Genomic DNA, 25,143 nt, shown 5'->3' on the forward strand with positions numbered 1-25,143 from the left:
TACTGTTTTTTTTCACTGGTGTAAACTGCATTAAGGTGAAAACTTCTGTCACTGACCAGCTCCCGTTTTACTCACCTGAGACCGTTCGTTCCCACGCCAGAGATGCACAAACCCTCTCTGACCAGGGTCTCAGCATTAGGTTGTAAACCCTCGTGTTTTTTCACCTTCATGTCTGCCAGCCCCCCCCTTTACTTACCTGAGCCCCAAATTTCTGTATGCGTGATCTTGCGTTGCTCTTTCCACGGCTTCTCGGCTCTTTATTGGATAGATTGATAGCAGCGCAGCCATTGGCTCCCGCTGCTGTCGATCAAATCCAATGATGCAGGCACTGGGGTGACAGGGCAGAGTCTTGCATAATAGTGTTGCACGAAGACCTGGTTCACACTGGGGCGACACGACAGGCGGCTCAGCCGCCTGACATGTCGCGTCCCATTCACTGCAATGGAACCGTTCTAATAGGAGCGACGCAAGTCGCTCCGACTTAGGAAAAAGGTTCCTGTAGTATTTCGGGGGCGGCTCGGGGCGATCTGCATTGGCTTCTATACAAAAGTCGTTTTGCAAATCGCCTCTGAAGTCGTCCTTAGGACGACTTGCAGAGTCGCCCCCAAAGTCGTGCCGCCTATGTGTGAACCGACTCTTACAATCTAGGGTTGTCCAGATACCGATATCGGTATCGGGACCGATACCGAGTATTTGCGGGAGTACTCGTACTCGCGCATATACCCCCGATACCTAAATAGAATACTTCCCCCCCTGCCGCCGCATCGCGCCGCTGCATTCGAAAGCCGCCGCATGGGTTAAACACTGCGCGGGAACATCACAGCTTTCATTTGAATAGCTATAGTGTTCCCGCGCGTATAGACACTCCCCCTTGCCCGGGATTGGATGGGTGATCGTGATCTGTCCAATCCCGAGCAAGGGGGAGTGTCTATACGCGCGGGCAAAACAGCTATTCAAATGAATGCTGTGATTTTCTCCATGCAGCGGCTTTCGGCGGCAAAGGTATGGGGGACATGGCTGGAGGGACATGGCTGGAGGGACATGGCTGCATACGTGGGGGACATGGCATGGGGGGACACATTTAAAAAAGTATCGGTATTCGGTATCGGCGACTACTTGAAAAAAAGTATCGGTACTTGTACTCGATCCTAAAAAAGTGATATCGGGACAACCCTATTACAATCCCACCTTTATTACCATGTAACCCACTGCAGCTCACTCTCTCTGCCTCTTGTGAGGAGGAATGATATTTCATATCTCTTCATGTGAGAATTGGAACTTCAGCTTTTGCACAAATCACATTGCACTGAAGTAAAGCTTGGTGAAGAGGAGCTTCATCGGTAAACCACATTTTGTGGTTTATTTGGTAGAACACGGGATAGCCTTTATTTTGCAGGCTTTCTGGTTACTTGCATACCTGATTTTCAAAATGCTGACTATATTGTAGACAAATGATGGAATCTGCAACTTTCTAACACAACATTCTGATATGCTCCTTGTCGATGTCTTTCAGGGTTTATGGCGACTTAAACGTTTTAATGTTTGTTTTTTGGTAGAATATTTCATGGAACCCCAAGCATATATTTAAAGCGGAGGCCCTAGATAATACATTTTGGCATGTTGCATTTTGTCACAGCGGTTTTTCAAACGCAGTTTAAAATTCAAGAGTTGTGGTGTGTATGTGTGTTGTTGTGTTTTTTTTTTTTTTTTGCATAGAAAAAAAAAAGCACAATACATAACCCAATTTTTGGGTAAAAAACAAGATGTTGTACTGCATATAGATACCAAATATATTTGCACTTTTAAATTGTGCACGCCTGTGCTATGGCAGCAAATTACTATCCATAGACAATTTTTAAAAGCCTTTACAGGTTACCTCTTTAGATTTACACAGGAGATCTGGTGCTAGAATTCCCTGCCTGTGATCTGACGTTTGCGGCGATAGCTCACGTGTGGTGCGATCACTGTTTGCTTGGGGATGGGAGTGCTTAAAATTTGTGTTTTTTGTTTTGTATTTTTGTTTTTACACTGCCGTGGCGAAGGACTTAAGGCCTGGTAGACCGAAGGAGGTGTTGTAGTACGGCAGTGTAATGTTCCCGTTTTGTCTCCAGGCTCTGGTAGCTCTGTGATAACGTGAAGGTGGCTGCCCAGAAGAACGTGGTCCTGGCCCGGGCGACCATCTCCTATTTTCCTCAGGAGATTAGTGATCCCCCCCACACACCACCGGCATTGGGGACAATGCTTACAATGCAGAGAACACCTGATCCTGAGTAGCGGTGCTCTCTGCCAAAGGGCAGCACGGGGTGGACCTGGACTAGAGCGCGCCTCTGGCAGTCGGAGATGAGGAGGGCAGCCTTGACGTCAAGTTTGCAGCCTCGGCTCTCGCTGGGCCGCTTCTTCCTGATCTGCTCAGTTCTGTACCATCGATGGACAGCAGGGGAAGATGACATGGGCGTCCCCTCTCACTATCCAGTTGGCCGCTCTGTTTCCTTTTCAAGAGAGACAACCTTTGGCTCTAAATCCTCCTGCTTACCCACAGCAGGGATTTATCCATCTCTCCTTGAACTGCATGGTGTCGGGCGATATGCATTAAACATTCCTGCATCCTTAAAGGATCACTAAAGGATTTTTTTTTTTTTTTAGCTAAATAGCTTCCTTTACCTTACTGCAGTCCTGGTTTCATGTCCTCATTGTTCATTTTTGCTTTGAAGTTGCTGTAATTCTGCTCTGATCTCCACACTTCCTGCTTGTCTGGCTCCTTATGAAAAAACTCATGGGAGCTTCTCACTGTGGTCTAAGCTGTGTGTCTAAAACTCCTCAGAACCAATCGGATTCATTTTAAAAACAAAACACTGCCCTGGATTTGTTTGTTTTTGTTCTGTGGGTCTCTTTACTTCACATAATCATGAAACCAGTTTAAAACCGAAAGTGAAACTAGAGGCACATTATATGATAGAATTTAATCTATTTTTAATCATTTTTAAAAGGAATCGGTTAACTTTTATGTCTCTATACCCTGTAAACAGTCGTTTCAGCAAAAAAAAAAAATTTCCTTTAGTGACCCTTTAACTGTTCTGGGATTTGGTGTTTTAGAGCAACATGTATATGAAAAAGGGAGATGGACAGGCAATTGAGAGATTCTTTGCACAAATTCTAAAGTACAAGTGCTTTTATGGGGGTGGCCACCTTTACTCTTGTGTTATCTATCACCTGGACCCTTGTAAATACCAAGGTTAGCCTCTTGCTCTATCCTACACTCTCTAACTTGTGTCATGAATCTCTCCCTCTGTTCTGACATCTTCCCCAACCATCTGACACTTGCATTGGTCATCCCCGTGCTTGGGAAGTTCTCACTGGACCCCACCAATCTAAACCTTTAACCCATCTTAATCCTTTTCTTACTCCACGAATGCTTAGTTTAAAATTGTGGTATCACATCGCTGAGAATAAGATGCTTTCTGCCCCTTTAGTCTGGATTTCACCCTCAACACTCCACAGAAACTGCTCTCATATTAATGGCTAAAACCAATGATCCTTATTCTGTACTACTCTTGAATCTCTCTGCTGCCTTTGATGCAATTTACCACCCCCTTCCTTTAACAAAAAAAAAAAAAAAAACTCCATTCCTTTAGTCGCTGTGACTGTACGCTTTGGCTCGCCTCTTGCCTAGAGCGCTGCACCTTCAGTGTCACAATTCTACCACCCCCCCCCTTCTCTTTTCATCCGGAAACCCCCAGGTTTCTATTCTTGGAACTCTCCTATCCTCTACCTACACCTCCCCTCCCTGGTCAGCTGATCCAATGGCTTCCAATGCCATTTGTATGCTGACACACATCTTTCTACCCCCTAAGCTCACTCCATTAGTCCCCTCAAGCATTACTTAATTGCCTTCCATGCTTGTGTTCAGGACTTCTCCAGAGCCTCTCCCATCCTCTAAACTCCCTACCCCAGTCAGTCTATCTCTCCTATTCTGTCCATATTCAGTTTAATTGGCTGCTGTAGAGGAGAGATCTGGGGTCTCATAGACCCCAGATCTCTCCATGAAGAGGACATGTCATAGGCCATGCTATCACAAAGGATTCAGGGGGGTTCAACCCTTGTGATGGCAATAAAGTGAAAAAAGTTTAAATAAGTGTCCAAACAAAACCTGAAAATTGCTACCGTCCCTTAATGCTCATGGTCAAATGCACCTATAGCTGCTACACGCATATGCAAAGGGTAATCGCTGTTCATGTCAGAGCAATAATTGTAACACCAGACCACCTTTTTAACCTGGAGGGCTAATTCACGCTGTCTGCGTTTTTTTATTTTTTGTTTTTTTTTATTTTAGGGCACTTGTAAAAATGCAGATTAACCCAGACACACAAAGAAATTGTTTTCTGTGTTCTATTGACTCTGCATTTATTTTAAAATACATGAAAGCAGGGTTTGACAAATTTACTTGGAATCTAGGAGCCAGCTAAAAAAGTTAGGAGCCAGAAAACACACCCCGTCCCGACGAGCTTGCGCGCAGAAGCGAAAACATACGTGAGCAGCTCCCGCATATGTAAACGGTGTTCAAACCACACATGTGAGGTATCGCCGCAATAGGTAGAGCGAGAGCAATAATTCTAACCCTGGACCTCCTCTGTAACTCAAAACATGCAACATGTAGATTTTTTTTTTTTTAAACGTCGCCTATGAAGATTTTAAAGGGTAAAAGTTTGTCGGCATTCCACGAGCGGACGCAATTTTGAAGCGTGACATGTTGGGTATGAATTTACTCAGGGTAACATTATCTTTCACATTTTTTTTTTTAACAGGGAAAAATCTTTCACAATATAAAAAAAAAAAAAAAATGGGGATAACTTTACTGTTTTATTTTTTTTTTAATAAAAAAAAAAGTTGTAATTTTTTCCTAAAAAAAAAGTGCGCTTGTAAGACCGCTGCGCAAATACGGCGTGACAAAGTATTGCACTGATCGCCATTTTATTCTCTAGGGTGTTAGGATAAAAAATATATATAATGTTTGGGGGTTTTAATTAGAGGGAAGAATATGGCAGTGAAAATAGTGAAAAATGACATTAGAATTGCTGTTTAACTTGTAATGCTTAACTTGTAATACCAACGGCCACCACCAGATGGTGCCAGCTCACAGAAGAAAGAGCTGGGGACTTCACAAGGCCGAGCGGCAGGGGAGGTGGGGGCTTAGTCCGCCGCAATCCTGGGGAAAAGGCGCTCCGCGGACTAGGCCGAAGCCGCGGCCTCGTCTGCACCCACCTTCCAAGCCAAGACCCCACTCGTCAGGACGCTATTTCTAGTCGCCATGGCGACCGGGATTTGTCGAGCCCTGCATGAAAGGCATGTCAATGCAACTAAAGAAGAAAACTTTTGCCTTGTTAATTTTGTCCCAGACCTAAAAACAGAAACATGTCATGTCATAGGATCATGCAGAATGCATGCTAAAACGCATGTCGGTACATGTCAAAATGCACATTAACGCAAGTCTTTGCAATTTAAAATGCACATAGTGGATGGAAATGTACACCCATTATCTCCTGCTTTTTTACAGGTGTGAATTGAGCCTAAACTGGTAATCTTTAAAGACTTTTTTTTAACCACTTCAGCCCCAGAAGAATTTACCCTCTTCCTTACCAGAGCACGGTTTGCGATTTGGCACTGCTTCGCTTTAACGGACAATTGCGTGGTCGTGCGACATGGCTCCAAAACAAAATTTAAGTTCTTTTTTTTCCTCACAAATCCAGCTTTCTTTTGGTGGTATTTGATCACCTCTGTGTTTTTTATTTTTTGCACTATTAACAAAAATAGAGCGACAATTTTGAAATTCTATATTTTTTGCTATAATATCCCCAAGAAAATCCTATAAACAATTTGTTTTTCCTTTTTCCAACATGTATTCATATTTTTGGATTTTTTTTTTGCAATAAGCGTACATTGATTGGTTTGTGCAAAAGTTATAGCGTCTACAAAATAGGGAATAGACTTATTGCATTTTTTTGGCGGCGATCTGACTTTTTTTTTTTTTTACTGTGACATTGCGACGGACATATCGGACACTTTTGACACATTTTTGGGACCCTTCACATCTATAGAGCGATTAGTGCTATACATCTGCACTGATTACTGTATAAATGTAACTGGCAGGGAAGGGGTTGACACTAGGGGGTGCTGAAGGGGTTAAATGTTCCCTAGTGTGTGATTCTAACTGTAGGGGGAGGGGACTCACAAGGGGAGGAGACCGATCTGTGTTCCTCTGTACTGGGAACACATCGGTCTCCTCACCTCTGACAGGATGTGGATCTGTGTGTTTAAAAGTTGCGCATATCTGTGAAATGACTGCAAACTACAGTAAAGTGTGACATGTTGGTTACAGTGCCTTGCGAAAGTATTCGGCCCCCTTGAACTTTGCGACCTTTTTGACACATTTCAGGCTTCAAACATAAAGATATAAAACTAATTTTTTTTTTTTTTTTTTTTTTTTTTTGAAGAATCAACACCAAGTGGGACACAATCATGAAGTGGAACGAAATTTATTGGATATTTCAAACTTTTTTAACAAACTGAAAAATTGGGCGTGCAAAATTATCCAGCCCCCTTAAGTTAATACTTTGTAGCGCCACCTTTTGCTGCGATTACAGCTGTAAGTCGCTTGGGGTATGTCTCTATCAGTTTTGCACATCGAGAGAATGAAATTTTTGCCCATTCCTCCTTGCAAAACAGCTCGAGCTCAGTGAGGTTGGATGGAGAGCGTTTGTGAACAGCAGTTTTCAGTTCTTTCCACAGATTCTCGATTGGATTCAGGTCTGGACTATGACTTGGCCATTCTAACACCTGGATATGTTTATTTGTGAACCATTCCATTGTAGATTTTGCTTTATGTTTTGGATCATTGTCTTGTTGGAAGACAAATCTCCGTCCCAGTCTCAGGTCTTTTGCAGACTCCATCAGGTTTTCTTCCAGAATGGTCCTGTATTTGGCTCCATCCATCTTCCCATCAATTTTAACCATCTTCCCTGTCCCTGCTGAAGAAAAGCAGGCCGAAACCATGATGCTGCCACCACCATGTTTGACAGTGGGGATGGTGTGTTCAGGGTGATGAGCTGTGTTGCTTTTACGCCAAACATAACGTTTTGCATTATTGCCAAAAAGTTAGATTTTGGTTTCATCTGACCAGAGCACCTTCTTCCACATGTTTGGTGTGTCTCCCAGGTGGCTTGTGGCAAACTTTAAACAACATTTTTTATGGATATCTTTAAGAAATGGCTTTCTTCTTGCCACTCTTCCATAAAGGCCAGATTTGTGCAATATACGACTGATTGTTGTCCTATGGACAGAGTCTCCCACCTCAGCTGTAGATCTCTGCAGTTCATCCAGAGTGATCATGGGCCTCTGGCTGCATCTCTGATCAGTTTTCTCCTTGTATGAGCTGAAAGTTTAGAGGGACGGCCAGGTCTTCGTAGATTTGCAGTGGTCTGATACTCCCATTTCAATATTATCGCTTGCATGGTGCTCCTTGGGATGTTTAAAGCTTGGGAAATCTTTTTGTATCCAAATCCGGCTTTAAACTTCTCCACAACAGTATCTCGGACCTGCCTGGTGTGTTCCTTGTTCTTCATGATGCTCTCTGCGCTTTAAACGGACCTCTGAGACTATCACAGTGCAGGTGCATTTATACAGAGACTTGATTACACACAGGTGGATTCTATTTATCATCATTAGTCATTTAGGTCAACATTGGATCATTCAGAGATCCTCACTGAACTTCTGGAGAGAGTTTGCTGCACTGAAAGTAAAGGGGCTGAATAATTTTGCACGCCCAATTTTTCAGTTTTTTATTAAAGTTTGAAATATCCAATAAATTTCGTTCCACTTCATGATTGTGTCCCACTTGTTTCTTAAAAAAAAATTAGTTTTATATCTTTGTTGGAAGCCTGAAATGTGGCAAAAGGTTGCAAAGTTCAAGGGGGCCGAATACTTTCGCAAGGCACTGTGTGTGTGTGTGTGTGTGTGTGTATATATATGTATGTATGTGTATATATAAATGTGTGGTGTGTGTTTTTATTTTTTTATTTTTTTTATTTACTGTTTTCACTGCCATCTCCTTCCTTCCCTCTAATTGGAATAAACATAATGTATATTTTTTTTATTCTAACACCCTAGAGAATAAAATGGCGATCGCTGCAATACTTTCTGTCACACTGTATTTGCGCACTTTTTTGGGCGAAAAATACACTTTTTTAAATAAGACAACAGTAAAGTTATGCCAGTTTTTTTTTTTTTATATTGTGAAAGATATGGTTATGCCGAGTAAATTGATAGCCAACATGTCACGCTTCAAAATTGCGTCCGCTCCTGAAATGCCGACAAACTTTTACCCTTAAATCTCCATAGGCGACGTAAATTTTTTTTTACAAGTTGCATGTTTTGAGTTAGAGGTGGTCTAGAGCTCAAATTATTGCTCTCGCTCGAATACCGTTTACATATGCGGGCGCTACTCGCGTATGTGTTCGCCTGCGCGCGAACTTGGCGGGACGGGCGCGTTTTCTGGCTCCTAGATTCCAAGAAAATGTCAAACCCTGCCCTAAATTTTTCCCCCGTGCCAATATTATGTAGCAGAATACATATGGGCCTAAACTGAAAAAAAGAGGGAGATTTTTTTTGTGCTATTAAAATAAATGCAAAGGTGGTCAAATACTACCAAAAGTAAGCTCCATTTTTGGGGGTTAAGACATTTTATTTGGGTACAGTGTCGCACAACAGTGCAATTGTCAGATACTAACGCAGTGCCATATCAGAAAAATGGCCTGGTCTTGAACGAGTGAGAGGTCCCAGAGGTCAAGTGGTTAGGTTAAACACTGGGCTGTGCTATTTGGCATATTTACTCAAGTTTGAGTGAGTTCAGAAAGCTGATAGGGCAGCAACTGTAAGGCTGCATTCACACCTGAGCTTAGCGTTTTGCTGCGTTTTTTTACTGCATTTGCCGCGATATTTGCAGCGTTTTACAGCGATTTATCGCGATTTTGGACAGGTCTAGGGTCACCAATGTAAAAACAGAAAAATGCCCAAATACACAATTCGAGCGACAAAAGGGTCCAGAACTTGTTTGAGCTTCACACGTTTTGGAGTAAAGATGTGAACCATCTCCATTGAGAATAATGTATTTTCTCTTATCGTCTATGGACGGACACTTTACAGGAGAGGACTAGGCAGAAACATGTTAAATACATGTTACATTAACAGCTCCGCCCAGGGGGCGGTCCCTCCAGACATATCCCTCCTCACTGCAGCATGCAGCCTCAGTTTCGTTCTGCCTAGCAAAGGAGAAGGACGTATGGCTCCCTTTGGGCCCAACGCCCTAAGGAGAAATTTTATTTTATCTTATTTTATTTTCACTTAAGGAGCTGTGTGTCCATCCATGGACGTCGGAGAAAAGGATTTTACGGTGAGTACAAAAAATCCTATTTTCTCTTATCGTCCATGGACGGACACAGCTCCTTAAGTCTTGACAAGTGGAAATACTGTCCAGGTGGTAAGAAATTTCTTGTCTCTGTAATCGCCAGATTCAGGTGCGCCAACTAGTCATAGTTCTGATTTGGTGACGGAGATCCCCGGCTCTTCGGCCCGGGAAGTTGTTTCTTCCTTCCAGTGGTCGGTGTTTACGACGGACGCAGGCCTCACGGGTTGTGGAGACCCCTGGGGGGGCTCAGTCGGCCCAGAGTCGCTGGACTTGCATGGACCTACGGCCACAACTCCCTGAATGTGCCTGCTCTCTTCTGATCTCGGTAGCTACCCTGGGTCAGGCCTGGTTAGTACCTAGGTGGGAGGCCGCCTGGGTGCCGTGGACCCTGTCTACCGTTCATTGTCCCACTATTTGGGTGATCAGGCTTTGATTCTCCTCGTGTTGGAGGAGGTTGCAAGGTTCTAGCCGACAACGCCACGACCGTGGCTTCGGTCTACCATGGGTATGCCAGCAGGCGGACTACTGGAGTCACCTGATGCTGGACCAGGGTGACTGTTTTTCTGTGCCTGGGGGTGTTTCGGCTCCCTTGCAGGAAGTAAGTCTCACAGGGCAGGCGAGATTATAGCTCAGCGGTAGACTGCCTGCCCTGCATGCAGTTGCCTCTGGTTTCAAGCCCAGGAAGATCTGTATCGTTGCGTGGCCCGGGCTCGCCTTGGTTTTTTCCACTCGTGGATCTCCTGGCCGCTCGTCTCCACCGCAAGGGTGTCGAAGTTAGTGACCAGGTCTAGTGCTCTGGTACTGACGCGTAAGTTGCGCTGGTGACCCTGTGGGGGTCTGCATCGACAGCCTTATACCGTTCCTCCTTTTGTGTTGCTTCCTCGGCTGCTCCATAGAGTGGAGGCTGAGGGGATCCCGATGTTCCTAATCACTCCAGATTGACATTGGCGTCCTTGGTACACCGATTTCAGGCGCTTCATAGCGGAGGTACCCTGGCCGTTGCCAGGGCGAGAGGTCCTGTCTCGAGGTCCCATACTTCCTTCTGTTGTACAGTCACTGACTTGCTCAACATGGCTATTGGTAGCCAGACTTTAAGAGACCGGGGCCTGTCTGACTCGGTCATCTCAACCATGCTGAGGGCACGGTAGTCTTCTTCCAGGAGAATCTACAGTCACACCTGGCAGGCCTACATCTCTTGGTGCGAAGAGATGAAGTGACGTCCACGGACATATTCGATGGCCAGGGTCCTGCTGTTTTTTACAGCTTGGAGTGGATCTCAAATTGCTTTTAATCACCGTTTGGGGGCAGAGTTCAGCCTTTGCTGTGTATCTTCAGTGGCCCTTTGGGGCCCGTTCCCTAGTGGGTACCTCTTTGTGCAGGGGTTTTGTCATATTCTTTCCCCTCTTGGCCGATCTTTCCCAATGAGTTTTGACTCTGGTGCTCTCGGTTCCTCAGGAGCCTTCCTTTTTGGAAACATCAGAGAAATGTTCTCTTAACACTATCTCGGAAGGTGGCCCTTTTCTTCCGTTAGAGGGGTCTCTGAGCTGGCGGGCTTGTTTTGCAAGCCGCCATGTTTGATCCTCCATAAGGATTAGGTGGTGCGCCCGCGATCTTCCCTTCTGAAGGTGGTCTCGGACTTTCGCCTGAATAGGGGCATTGTTTGGTCCATCCCTTTTGCCCTCAGCCGGCGCATCCTACGGAGGTTGCTTTTTATACTTCAGGCGTGGTACGCGCTTTGCGGGTGTACCTACCTGCTACAGCTTCGTTTTTGGAGATCTGACCCTCTTTTGTGTCGGTGTCTGGTCCACAAAGGGCCTGGCGGTCTCGTCGACCACCCTGTCTCGGTGGATCTGACAGACCGTCATACAGGCCTATGCTCTTAGGGGGCGGGCCCCCCTTTTCGGGTCGCGGCAATTTCGACCAGGGCACCTGGTGCTTCCTGGGTTTTTCCGACTTCATACGTCGGTGTCGCAGTTGTTTCCCGGGGCGGTGACTTGGTTGTCCGTTCACGTTTTTGTTTCAAAATTTCCTGGTTTGCTGTGAGTGCATCTTCTGATGCTTCTTTCGCCTGCTAGCGTTTGCAGGCGGCCGTTTGAAGTTGCACCTCCTCCGTTTGAGGAGCTCTGCTTGTTTTGGGGTGAAGTTAAAATTGATTTTGCTGATATATTTACCACCCCTCGTTTTGACACTGCTTGGGGACATCCCACTTGTCAAGACTTAAGGAGCTGTGTCCGTCCATGGACGATAAGAGAAAATAGGATTTTTTGTACTCACCGTAAAGTACTTTTTCTGTGACGTCCATGGACGGACACAGCTCCCACCCCTCCTTTTTTAGGTTTGTACTGCTTGTTACGAACTGAGGCTGCATTCTGCAGTGAGGAGGGTTATGTCTGGAGGGACCGCCCCCTGTTCAACTCTGTTAGGGCCCTTTCACACATACGGACAAACGGTCCGTTTATTACAAGTCCGTTTACGGACTTGTAATGTATCCCTATGGGATTGCAGACGTTAGCGGATGATGCATCCGCTAACGTCCGCAACCATCCGCTTTTGCGGACGGAAGAAAACCCTATTTTTCTTCCGTCCGGCGGAATGGATCAATACGGACACACGGTCCGTATTCATCCGATTCCCCATAGGGGAGAGCGGAGGAGAGACAGGGCGGTCTCTGCACTGTGTGCGGGGACCGCCCTGTCCGCCGACAGCTCAGCGGGGATTAACGGAGGAATCCCCGTTGAGCCAAACTGGCGAGCGGATCAATACGGATCCGCTCAGTGTGAAAGAGCCCTTAATGTAACATGTATTTAACCATTTAACATGTTTCTGCCTAGTCCTCTCCTGTAAACAGGGAACATAACCCACTTGTCGTCAGAGAAAAGGATTTTATGCCGAGTACAATAAATCCTATTTTTTCCCTTCCTAGCGTTTTGGAGCTTCAGGCGACAAAACGCTCGCTCAGGTGTGAATGCAGCCTAAGACCTTGGCTATCATCTTACTGAAGTCAAAGTATATAATGGCAAAATCAAATTCATATAACTGCCCACACAATAAAATTGTATCTATGCTCAAAATGTAGAATTATATTCCACATTGTATTTCAGTAAATGTATAGCCTACTCCTTTTCAGGGCTCTTTCATACTCTGTGGGGAGTCTGTCCACAGCTGAGCAGGCGGGTGACATGGCTGTGTGTTTGTTTTTTTTTTTTTTTTTTTCCCAGGTATACCCGATAAAGTCTGCCTGTGTGAAAGCGGCCTTAACCTAAATGATCTTGTAGTTTCTAAATATATTTTGTGAAGACTCCCACACATTTTCTTCCTAGAATCCTGTGACGCATCACTGTCTTAAATGGAAAAAATATGTGGACAGCCGCACTGAAACCTTTAACGGTTGCCTTTTATTTGTAAAAAATGTTAAAACACTACAAATCGCAGCAAAATAGGGGATAAATGCAGCAGACGCATTTCACACTATTTGCTAGTGCTTAGTCATAGCTAGAATATATAGAAATGCACTTCAAATATATAGTATCATACAAAAGCCATGTGATCAACAATGACCAATGATGAATTGTGACCATTCAATAAAATTGATCGATGATTGAAACCACGTGTGTGTGTGTGTGTGTGTGTGTGTATAGACATGCCTTAAAACGTTGAAGCATTAAAATGTGAGAGAATTAGGTGTGTGTGTGTGTGTGTGTGTGTGTGTGTAAATATAATGTGTTTTATACAGTGTTGCGCACATTGGTCTATATATGAGACCGTAAATAAAAAGTGATATAACCTACTCGTAACAGTGTGAATATAAATGAGGCAATAATACTTGCATACCTACTCAGTTTATGAGATTTTTTATATTTAAAATGATAAACCATAACGTAAAGAAAATTCCACTGTGGACTTATGGGATGTGAAACATAAATGCATAATCGCTACATGTTGTGCAGATATGTGTTGTGTTATAAGAAAATAAAACATAGTATGTAAACCATCTACCAGTTGAGTGTATGAGTAAAACACATGTAGATATATTGTGAACTGTCTATATAAGAAAATTGAAAAAGTTTGTTTGTAAATTTTAATGTAATAAGCTTGACTGAGGAATCTGAAAATGTTGATAGGCTGGTTGATGTTTGTTAGTTGAACTCTTACCTTCAAAAATAGGAAGCCCATTAAAGGGGGCCAAAAAAAAAAAAAACACCCTTACATAAAGAGGATAAACCACAAGTGCGAGGTCCTTAGAAACGCTTCTTAGTCATAGTAATGGGAAACATCCCATTCAAAGTTTAACCCCTTCGGTATCCGTGTATGTAAAAAGAATATCCAATAGACCTCTCTTTGCTTACTGAATTTGTCCCCTCCTCCTTATTGAAGTGGTGACTTTTTCAACAACCTGGATAGACAGGCTAGATACGATATTAAAATGTATGACATTCCAATGGTTTGCCACATTGGTATTGTGGTTCTTTTCTGTCATACAAATGGTCGTATAGTCCAAGTCTCTGGATTGTATGACCCACATATTTGACTTTACACTGATCACAATTGATGACATATACTATGTGTCTGTTACAGTTAATAAACTGCTGTATTTCAAAACTACCATATACTGTGATCATTTTAATATTTCAACACTTTATTATAGGAGAGTATGGCATATGAGTAGCCATATTAGAGTTGGATATTCATCTGTGTGTGTGTGTGTGTGTGTGTGTGTGTGTGTGTGTATTTTTTGTGAGCTGGCTCCATCTGGTGGTGAGCCATTGGTATTACAAGTTAAGCATTACAAGTTAAACTATTTTCACTGCCATCTTCTTCCCTCTAATTAGAACCCCCAAACATTATATATATTTTTTATCCTAACACCCTAGAGAATAAAATGGCGATCGTTGCAATACTTTCTGTCACGCCGTATTTGCGCAGCGGTCTTACAAGCGCACTTTTTTTGGGAAAAAATTACTTTTTTAAATTAATAAAACAGTAAAGTTATCCCCATTTTTTTTTTTTAATATTATGAAAGATAATGTTACGCCGAGTAAATTCATACCCAACATGTCACACTTTAAAATTGCGTCCGCTCGTGGAATGCCAACAAACTTTTACCCTTTAAAATCTTCATAGGCAACGTTTAAAAAAATCTACAGGTTGCATGTTTTGAGTTACAGAGGAGGTCTAGAGCTAGAATTATTGCTCTCGCTCTACCAATCGCGGCGATACCTCACATGTGTGGTTTAAACACCGTTTACATATGCGGGTGCTGCTCACGTATGTGTTCGCTCCTGCGCGCAAGCTCGTCGGGACGGAGAGCGTTTTCTGGCTCCTAACTTTTTTAGCTGGCTCCTAGATTCCAAGCAAATTTGTCAAACATAGATAGATAGATATTGTGTGTGTTTACACTCATCACTATTTTACATTATTATACATACTAGGGTTGTCCCGATAGTGGTATCGATACCAAGCATTTGCCCGAGTACTTGTACTCGGGCAAATGCTCCGATGCTTGACCCGATACCTGGGCAGTCAGGGTGATAAGTGCTGTGGAGGAGTTACAAGCACTGATCACCCTGTATAGATTTAAAAGTCTGACAGCCGGTTGGCGCTCGCTCGCTATCTCAGGATGGAGAGAGCAGGTAGGAGTCGGCAAACCCGGCTCCTTCATTTTCTGAATGGACAGAGTCAGTGATCACTGACTCTGTCCATTCACATAACTGAAACATTGTAACCTCCTGTGATTACGATGTCACAGTTAATGAATGAAGAGAAGCCGCTGTCTTCTCTCATTTCATTTTCAGTGCAGCAGAGGCTGCTGAAAAAAAGGTACTGGGGAATCTGTGTCCCTAGTCCCTTTGTCTCAAAGGGGAGATGTCAGAGGTCCGTTAAGACCCCTGATATCTCACCATAGCCCCCCCAACAGGGCTGATAAGAAAAAAAAAAAAAAAAAAAAATAATAAAAAAACACACTGACACTGTCCCCACAATTCCCCCCCCCCCCCAAAAGGAGAGCATTGTAAAAAAAAAAAAAAAAATACGGACACGTGCAATTGTCGCATGAGATTACATAAAAGTATCGGTATCGGCGAGTACTTGGGAAACGTATCAGTACTTTGTACTCGGTCTTAAAGTGGTATCGGGACAACCCTAATGCATACGTATAATATGTATTTTTCATCATTGCATATCATTTTATGCACATCTATGCACAAAATTAAGTTATCTATTGGAACTACACTGGCATCATGTTTATTTCACAATTCTACTCATAACATATTCACAGTATGACTGACTTTATTGAAGTTGACTTCTCATAAGAATACATATACATTCATTTTATTTTTGTTTTATTTTCTTTTCTTATAACGCATGTCTGCACAACATGTAGCGATTATGCGTTTATATGTTTCACATCCCATAAGTCCACAGTGGAATTTTCTTTTTGGTTATGGTTTATCATTATACATACCTACAATAACTATATACTCATAGTTTGAGATTTGTTATAAGTATCATGAAAGAATTTGGCTCATGTATGGAGGCATGAGGTTGCCAACATCTCTGTATCAATTGAAAAAGATGAATACCTCTAAGTGAGGTGAGATTTTTCGGGCAACCAAAAAAATATTGCGACAACTAGGTCATAAAAATATATAAATTTTAATACATTGGTTTACAGCATAAACATTTCATAATGACAACATTATTTAAAAAAAATGAAAGATTTCAGGATAGAGAAAATTGTTACTGCTAGAGGATCACCACACACCCCAGGACTAGGCTAAGGGTATAGGTGATCATTTATCCGACGCGTTTCAGATGTCTCAATAATACATCTTTCTTCAGGGAATAGAAAGCAGCAAGAGTTTTTCCTAAAACAAAAGAAGGGTATATAATAACATACATATAAAATATATACCTGTGACCAAAGATTTGTTTTTTGACATTTGCAGCATGTAGAAAAAAGGGGGGAGAGATGGAAAGCTCAATATGTAAAAGGAAGTGGAACTCACCCCTTTCCAGACACAGAGCGCCTAGATCATCCCCATGGAGCTTGTGTGTGAGCCGCAATCAGGGCAACCAAACCAGATGGTATGCTTAATGTCCATAACGATCCCCCAATCCAGAGGACTCCATAACCATGGGGGGGTGGAGTAACATAAGTCTCCACAAAAGAGTCAGCAGTCATAGAACAATAGAAGGTGTAATGGCTGGGGAGAGATTTAGGTAGATATGTACAGGGAGGGTATTAGATTCTTCACTAGAAAGTGAGACCAAAAATAGAAACAATCTCCCTAAAGTGTACTTACCACTCCCAGTGCATCAGCTCAAATAAAGGTGAACAACCATTCCAGTCATAGAAACCAAACTTGACCAGAAGCCAAAATAACCTCCAACTCCAACAGGGGAAGGGAGGAAAATGAATGCTGACAGGAACCCCCCTGACTTCCCTTTATACTTACTTTGAGGATGATGGACCTCAGGTGTGGATGATCCACTCACTCCGGCGATATAGCAGCTGTTCCTTGAATGGGATAATTGGTTGTGGGTGGAGCAGTGGATAGACATTGGGGCTCAACTAGCGTGATTCCTATCCTCCAAATCCCCCATGTTTGGCGTGCAAACAGCGCGCCCACTACTGACGTCAGCGTCAGGTGGCCGAGCTCTAATCAATCAGGGCACGACACCGTGGACATGCCGCTGGTGACGCGCATCCTGCGCGTCACACAGCACATGACCCACGGCGTCTAGTGTGATCACAGAATCCCAAAAGGTCATGTGACAGCAGCGCACCCAATCAGGTGCACGGGATGTCAGATGACTGGACATGAACGTAATACACACAATGGAGCCACCCACTGTGCGCGTCACAGCGACGCGAATGAAGTGCGCTCAACAACCGGACAGGGGAAAATAAAGAAGTGTCCGCACAGAAGGGGCGGAAATTACTACCCACTCCAGAGAGCCGAGTAGTCCATGTGTGGTGATCCTCTAGCAGTAACAATTTTTTCTATCCTGAAATCTTTCATTTTTTTTAAATAATGTTGTCATGAAATGTTTATGCTGTAAACCAATGTATTAAAATTTATATATTTTTATGACCTAGTTGTCGCAATATTTTTTTGGTTGCCCGAAAAATCTCACCTCACTTAGAGGTATTCATCTTTTTCAACTGTTATAAGTATCATTGCTTCATTTATATTCACACTGTTACAAGTAGGTTATATCACTTTTTATTTACGGTTTCATTTATCGACCAATGTGCATTGCACTGTATACCCAGCGCACAGTGAGACATATATTTACACACATTTGATTGCTTTACATTAAGGCCTCATTCACACGGACGGACCGTTCAGGTCCGCCTGTCAGTTTTGACGGTGGTCCCGAACGGCCGCTCCATGCATCCCTATGGAGCTTTGAATGTCAGCGGAGACATGTCCGCTGACATCCGATCTGCTAAAAACAGACGTATGGGGGCACGTCCCCATCCGTCCATGGCGGATCGGGTAAGATCTGATGAAAACGGACATGCTGTCTATTTTCATCAGATAGCTCCATAGGAGACAGCAGTGCCCGACAAGCCCCCCCCCCCGCTCAGTGAGCAGAGAGGAGCTTGTCATCCGTCGGCTCAGCGGAGATCTGCGGACTGATCGTCCGCCTCGTGTGAATGGATCCTTACACACACACACACACGCGCGGACTTTGGTCCTAATTCTTTCACATTTTAATGCTTTTCACGAGCTATGGGTTAACGTTTTAAGGCAGGGCTTGACAAATCCCGGTCGCCAGGTCGCCATGGCGACTAGAAATGGGGTCCTGGCGACTTGGCTTGGAAGGAGGGCAAATCTGGTGGTGAGCCGTTGGTATTACAAGTTATTACCACCAGATGTGTAAGCTGGCGCCATCTGGTGGAGGCCGTTGGTATTACAAGTTAAAGCGGAGGTTCACCCTAAATTGTCACTTTGGATGAAGTCAACTACTAGCCATAGACAAGAAATAATCAACGTTTTTTTTTTTTTTAATCGCCATTGTTACCTTTGTACTGCTGCCGTCTGTGTCCTGTCAATCAAAATTCCCCGCGGGGAGTGGGCGTGTATGATCCTTTTCCCCCGATCAGCGCTATGCCATGTCTCCTGGGAGTGAGTGCTGAGAATCCCAGGAGACGCGCTGTGCTCTAATCCCGCGATATCTCGCGGGTCACGTGACTGAGCAAGCGTGTAGTGTTGACGGCGTATCCCGGAAGACTACCCTGTGGGCTTCACAGTGCCCGCAGTTAAAATGGAAACGCACATCGCTCGTTTTTATAAAATATCGTTTCCTCGAGAATACAGACTACGGCGGCTAAAGGAGTGGGACACACTGCTGCAGGGGTGCTAAAGGTAGGAGCGCAAAAATATATAAAAAAAAAATTGATAACCCGCGGAACCCCCGCTTTAAGCATTACAAGTTAAACAGCAATTCTAATGTTTTTCACTATTTTCACTGCCATCTTCTTCCCTCTAATTAGAACCCCCAAACATTATATATATTTTTTATCCTAACACCCTAGAGAATAAAATGGCGATCATTGCAATACTTTCTGTCACATAGTATTTGCGCAGCGGTCTTACAAGCGCACTTTTTTGGGAACAAATTACAATTTAATAAAAAAATAAGACAACAGTAAAGTTATCCCCATTTTTTTTTTTTTATATTATGAAAGATAATGTTACGCAGAGTAAATTCATACCCAACATGTCACGCTTCAAAATTGCGTCCGCTCGTGGAATGCCGACAAACTTTTACCCTTTAAAATCTTCATAGACGACGTTTAAAAAAAATCTACAGGTTGCATGTTTTGAGTTACAGAGTAGGGCTAGAATTATTGCTCTCGCTCTACCAATTGCGGCGATACCTCGCATGTGTGGTTTGAACACCGTTTACATATGCGGGCGCTGCTCACGTATGTGTTCGCTTCTGCGCGCAAGCTCGTCGGGACGGGGTGCGTTTTCTGGCTCCTAACTTTTTTAGCTGGCTCCAAGATTCCAAGCAAATTTGTCAAACCCTGTTTTAATGCAGGTCTATACACACGTGGTTTCAATCATCGTTCAATTTATTTTATTGAATGGTCACAATTCACCATTGGTCATTGTTGATCACATGGCTTTTGTATGATACTATATATGCATTTCTATACAGGGAGTGCAGAATTATTAGGCAAGTTGTATTTTTGAGGATTAATTTTATTATTGAACAACAACCATGTTCTCAATGAACCCAAAAAAATCATTAATATTAGAGGTCGACCGATATGGGTTTTTCTCTGGCCGATACCGATGCCGATATTTAGAATTTGGGGCGGCCGATGGCCGATATATGATGCCGATTTTTGCGGCCGATATTTTAGGCCGATTTTTTTTTTTTTGGCAGGTGGCGCTAATTGGCACTGGCAGATTGCACTGGATGGAACCAATTGGCAAAAGCAGATGGCACTGATTGGCAGGTGGCACTGAATGGCACTGGCAGGTGGCACTGGTTGGCACGTGGCACTAAGGTGGCAGTGGCAGGTGGCACTAATTGGCACTGGCAGGTGGCACTAATTGGCACTGGCAGGTGGCACTAATTGGCACTGGCAGGTGGCACTAATTGGCATGTGGCACTGGATGGTACTGGCAGGTGGCACTAATTGGCAATAGTTAGCACTGGCAGATGGCACTGGTTGGCACTGGCAGGTGGCACTAATTGGCAGGTGGCACTGGATGGCCTTGGCAGGTGGCACTAGTTGGCACTAGCAGGTGGCACTGGATGGCACTGGCAGATGGCACTGGATGGCATTGGCAGGTGGCACTGGATGGCATTGGCAATGCCAGGTGGCACTGGATGGCACTAGATGGCATTAGCAGGTGGCACTGGATGGTATTGGCAGGTGGCACTGGATGGCGTTGCCACTGGCAGGTGGCACTGGATGGCATTGACAGGTGGCACTGGATGGCATTAACAGATGGCACTAGTTGGCATTGGCAGGTGGCACTAGTTGGCATGGCATTGGCAGGTGGCACTGGCCGGCTTGGCATTAGCAGATGGCACTGGCAGGTTTCACAGCACATAATGTAGCGGATAATGTGTGAAACTCTCTATACAGTTTCACAACTGCTGCAGAGAGAAAGGAGCTCAGATTCATTGCGATGTTGAAGGTGGGCGGGACCCGGGTTGGGCAGGGCTCAGCTGTCCACCAGCCAATGGGATGAGATCATTGGCTGGATAGCTGCTGAGTCCCGCCCACCCCGGGTCCCGCCCACCTTCAACATCGCAACAAATCTGAGCTCCTCTCTCTCTCTGCAGCAATTGTGAAACTGTATGAAGAGAGAGTTTCACACATTCAGCTACATTATGTGCTGTGAAACTGTGAGAGCAGAGAGAGAGAGGAGCTCAGATTCATCGTGATGTTGGAGGTGGGCGGGACCCAGCAGCTATCCAGCCAATGATCTCATCCCATTGGCTGGTGTTGGACAGCTGAGTCCCGCCCACCCCGGGTCCCGCCCACCCCGACATCAGCCCGACAGCTCCATTCTCCTTCACACACACGGCACTGCTCTGCAGACAGTGTGGAGAAGGGAGGGGGAACCCCATGTTCCTCCTTCCTTCTCCACACTCTGCTGATGCAGATCTGCTAAATATCGGCCACATTTGGATAATAATCGGCCGATGCCGATTTCTCCAAAATGACTGAATATCGGCCCGATATATCGGCCGGCCGATATATCGGTCGACCTCTAATTAATATCAAAGCTGAATATTTTTGGAAGTAGTTTTTAGTTTGTTTTTAGTTTTAGCTATTTTAGGGGGATATCTGTGTGTGCAGGTGACTATTACTGTGCATAATTATTAGGCAACTTAACAAAAAAAAAATATATACCCATTTCAATTATTTATTTTTACCAGTGAAACCAATATAACATCTCAACATTCACAAATATATATTTCTGACATTCAAAAACAAAACAAAAACAAATCAGTGACCAATATAGCCACCTTTCTTTGCAAGGACACTCAAAAGCCTGCCATCCATGGATTCTGTCAGTGTTTTGATCTGTTCACCATCAACATTGCGTGCAGCAGCAACCGCAGCCTCCCAGACACTGTTCAGAGAGGTGTACTGTTTTCCCTCCTTGTAAATCTCACATTTGATGATGGACCACAGGTTCTCAATGGGGTTCAGATCAGGTGAACAAGGAGGCCATGTCATTAGTTTTTCTTCTTTTATACCCTTTCTTGCCAGCCACGCTGTGGAGTACTTGGACGCGTGTGCTGGAGCATTGTCCTGCATGAAAATCATGTTTTTCTTGAAGGATGCAGACTTCTTCCTGTAGCACTGCTTGAAGAAGGTGTCTTCCAGAAACTGGCAGTAGGACTGGGAGTTGAGCTTGACTCCATCCTCAATCCGAAAAGGCCCCACAAGCTCATCTTTGATGATACCAGCCCAAACCAGTACTCCGCCACCACCTTGCTGGCGTCTGAGTCGGACTGGAGCTCTCTGCCCTTTACCAATCCAGCCACGGGCCCATCCATCTGGCCCATCAAGACTCACTCTCATTTCATCAGTCCATAAAACCTTAGAAAAATCAGTCTTGAGATATTTCTTGGCACAGTCTTGACGTTTCAGCTTGTGTGTCTTGTTCAGTGGTGGTCGTCTTTCAGCCTTTCTTACCTTGGCCATGTCTCTGAGTATTGCACACCTTGTGCTTTTGGGCACTCCAGTGATGTTGCAGCTCTGAAATATGGCCAAACTGGTGGCAAATGGCATCTTGGCAGCTGCACGCTTGACTTTTCTCAGTTCATGGGCAGTTATTTTGCGCCTTGGTTTTTCCACACGCTTCTTGCGACCCTGTTGACTATTTTGAATGAAACGCTTGATTGTTCGATGATCACGCTTCAGAAGCTTTGCAATTTTAAGAGTGCTAGATATCTCACTATTTTTGACTTTTCTGAGCCTGTCAAGTCCTTCTTTTGACCCATTTTGCCAAAGGAAAGGAAGTTGCCTAATAATTATGCACACCTGATATAGGGTGTTGATGTCATTAGACCACACACCTTCTCATTACAGAGATGCACATCACCTAATATGCTTAATTGGTAGTAGGCTTTCGAGCCTATACAGCTTGGAGTGAGAACAACATGCATAAAGAGGATGATGTGGTCAAAATACTAATTTGCCTAATAATTCTGCACTCCCTGTATATGCTAGCTATGACTAAGCACTAGTCAATAGTGCGAAATGCGTCTGCTGCATTTATCCCCTATTTTGCTGTGATTTGTAGTGTTTTAACATTTTTTACAAATAAAGGCAACCGCTTAAGGTTTTTTCCGGAGTGCGACTGTCCACATATTTTCTCTATTTTTGCCTTGCACATTGCCGTCACCTGGGATATTTTCTGAGGACACTGGTATAACATCCATCTGGAGCGGTAACTCTATTTCTCTATTGGGCATCACTGTCCTGTCAGGAGGCATTGCGGTGTCAAAATTTAGAGCCTTCAGAGAATGACACAGGAGCTGAGAGGAGGAGTTGCTTGAGTCAGTACAGAAATCGCTGATTTCAGGCAGCAAGGATAAACCCCTTTTTTGACTGGTTCTTATAAATTGTAACTTTTTATGAAAAAAAGGTTTTTATTGTGTACAATTGGTTTGATAAATTGTGGTATTTTCTCTGTGGTATGCTGCGTAAGGATGTATTATATAGTTAATAGGATGACTATTTGCTTCTTCTTTAGCTGGAGATGCTGATGACCCACCAAGAATCACTCCTAATCCAGTAATAAATGGGAATGTTGCTATGGCAGATGGCCACAATAATGCAGAAGAGGATATGGAAGATGGTAAGTTTTTTAAAAAGGTGTGCAGTAATCGCACATTACATATTTGCATTCAACATTTGAAAATAAGCATTACAGTGCCTTCAAAAAGTATTCATACCCTTTGAAATTTGCCATGTTGCAACCAAAAACGTGAATGTATTTTATTGTGATTTTATGTGATAGACAAACATAATTGTAAAGTAAATATCTGAAAAGAGTGGCATGCATTTGTTTTCAACCCCCTCCGAGTCAATACTTTGTAGAACCGTCTTTCACTGCAATTACAGCTACAAGTCTGTTTAGGTATGTCTCTTCCAGCTTTGCACTAGAGTGAATGTTTTGCCCATTCTTCTTTGCAAAATCGCTCAAGCTCTTTCGGAATCTCAATTGCACTTGGTCTGGACTTTGGGCCATTCTAACACATGAATATGCTTTGATATAAAACTTTCCATTGTAGCTCTGGCTGTATGTTTAGGGCCGTTGTCCTGCTGGAAGGTGAACAGGTTTTTTCAAAGATTGCTCTGTATTTGGCTCCATTCATCTTCCAATCAACTCCGACCAACTCCATGCTGAAGAAAAGCAACCCCAAAACATGATGCTGCCGCCACCACCATGATTCATGAGATGGTGTGTTCAGGATGATGTGCAGTGTTGGTTTTCTGCCACACATAGCATTTTGCTTTTAGGCTAAAAAGTTAAATTTCGGTCTTGTCTGACCAGAGAAGCTTCTTCCACATGTTTGCTGTGTCCCCCACATTGCTTCTCGCAAACTGCAAACAGGACTTCTTATGGCTTTCTTCTTGCCACTACTTCCGTAAAGGCTAGATATGTGGAAAGCACGACTAATTGTTGTCCTGTGGACAGATTCTCCCACCTGAGCTGTGGATCTCTTTTGCTCCCCCAGAGTTACCATGGGCATATTGGCTGCTTTTTTTGATTTAATGCTCTTCTTGCCCGGCCTGTCAGTTTAAGTGTGCGAGCCATGTCTTTGTAGGTTTGCAGTTGTCGTATGCTTTCCATTTTCAGATGATGGGTTAAACAGTGCTCCATAAGCTTTTCAAAGCTTGGGATTTTTTTTATAACATAGTTACATAGTTAGGTTGATAAGACACAAGTCCATCCAGTTCAACCACAAAAAATAAACAAATAAAATAAATGTACAATCCCATACACCCAACTCCATACCCACAGTTGATCCAGAGGAAGGCAAAAAAATAACAGCAGAGCATGATACTATTTGCTACAGCAGGGGAAAAAATTCCTTCCTGATCCCCCCGAGAGGCAATCTGATTTACCCTGGATCAACTTTACCTACAAATCTTGGTACTCAGTTATACTCTGCTTTAAGAAAAGGCCTGGATACTTTCCTAAATGTACAATCTACTGAGCTGGCCAGAACCACCTCTGGAGGAAGTCTGTTCCACATTTTCACAGCTCTTACTGTGAAGAAACCTTTCCGTATTTGGAGATTTAAATCTTTTCCTCTAGATGTAAAAAGTGCCCCCTTGTCGTCAGTGTTGACCGTATAGTGAATAACTCAAAACCAAGTTCACCATATGGACCCCTTATATATTTGTACATGTTGATCATATCCCCTCTTATTCTCCTTCTCAAGAGTGAATAAATTCAGTTCCTCTAATATTTTCTCATAGCTGAGCTCCTCCATGCCTCTTATCAGTTTGGTTGCCCTTCTCTGCACTTTCTCCAGTTCCCCAATATCTTTTTTGAGAACTGGTGCCCAAAACTGAACTGCATATTCCAGATGAGGTCTTACTAAAGATTTGTACAGTTGAGAAAAGGTGGAGTGTGATCCAATCACTCACATTTATATAAATCGCACCTCATCCCTGGGTATAT

The 25,143-nt window shown here is 43.7% G+C and overlaps 1 protein-coding gene and 1 long non-coding RNA gene across 3 annotated transcripts in view; one reads left to right on the forward strand and one right to left on the reverse strand.

Moving 5' to 3' along the window:
* Window positions 1-25,143, forward strand: part of USP7 (ubiquitin specific peptidase 7) — a 507,717-nt gene that overhangs the window by 53,720 nt on the left and 428,854 nt on the right. For both annotated transcript variants that reach the window (XM_040356967.1, XM_040356966.1), the window contains exon 2: window positions 23,203-23,307. In XM_040356967.1, coding sequence (XP_040212901.1) covers window positions 23,203-23,307 — 105 coding nt within the window. The remainder of the gene's footprint in view (window positions 1-23,202; window positions 23,308-25,143) is intronic.
* LOC120943593 lies at window positions 16,280-16,951 on the reverse strand. Its single transcript, XR_005750312.1, has 3 exons — window positions 16,759-16,951; window positions 16,462-16,659; window positions 16,280-16,320 (listed from the first exon to the last, which is right to left on the reverse strand). It is a non-coding gene; the product is annotated as an uncharacterized LOC120943593 (long non-coding RNA).

The sequence above is a fragment of the Rana temporaria genome, chromosome 6, assembly GCF_905171775.1.
Source record: "Rana temporaria chromosome 6, aRanTem1.1, whole genome shotgun sequence".
Taxonomy (NCBI): domain Eukaryota; kingdom Metazoa; phylum Chordata; class Amphibia; order Anura; family Ranidae; genus Rana; species Rana temporaria.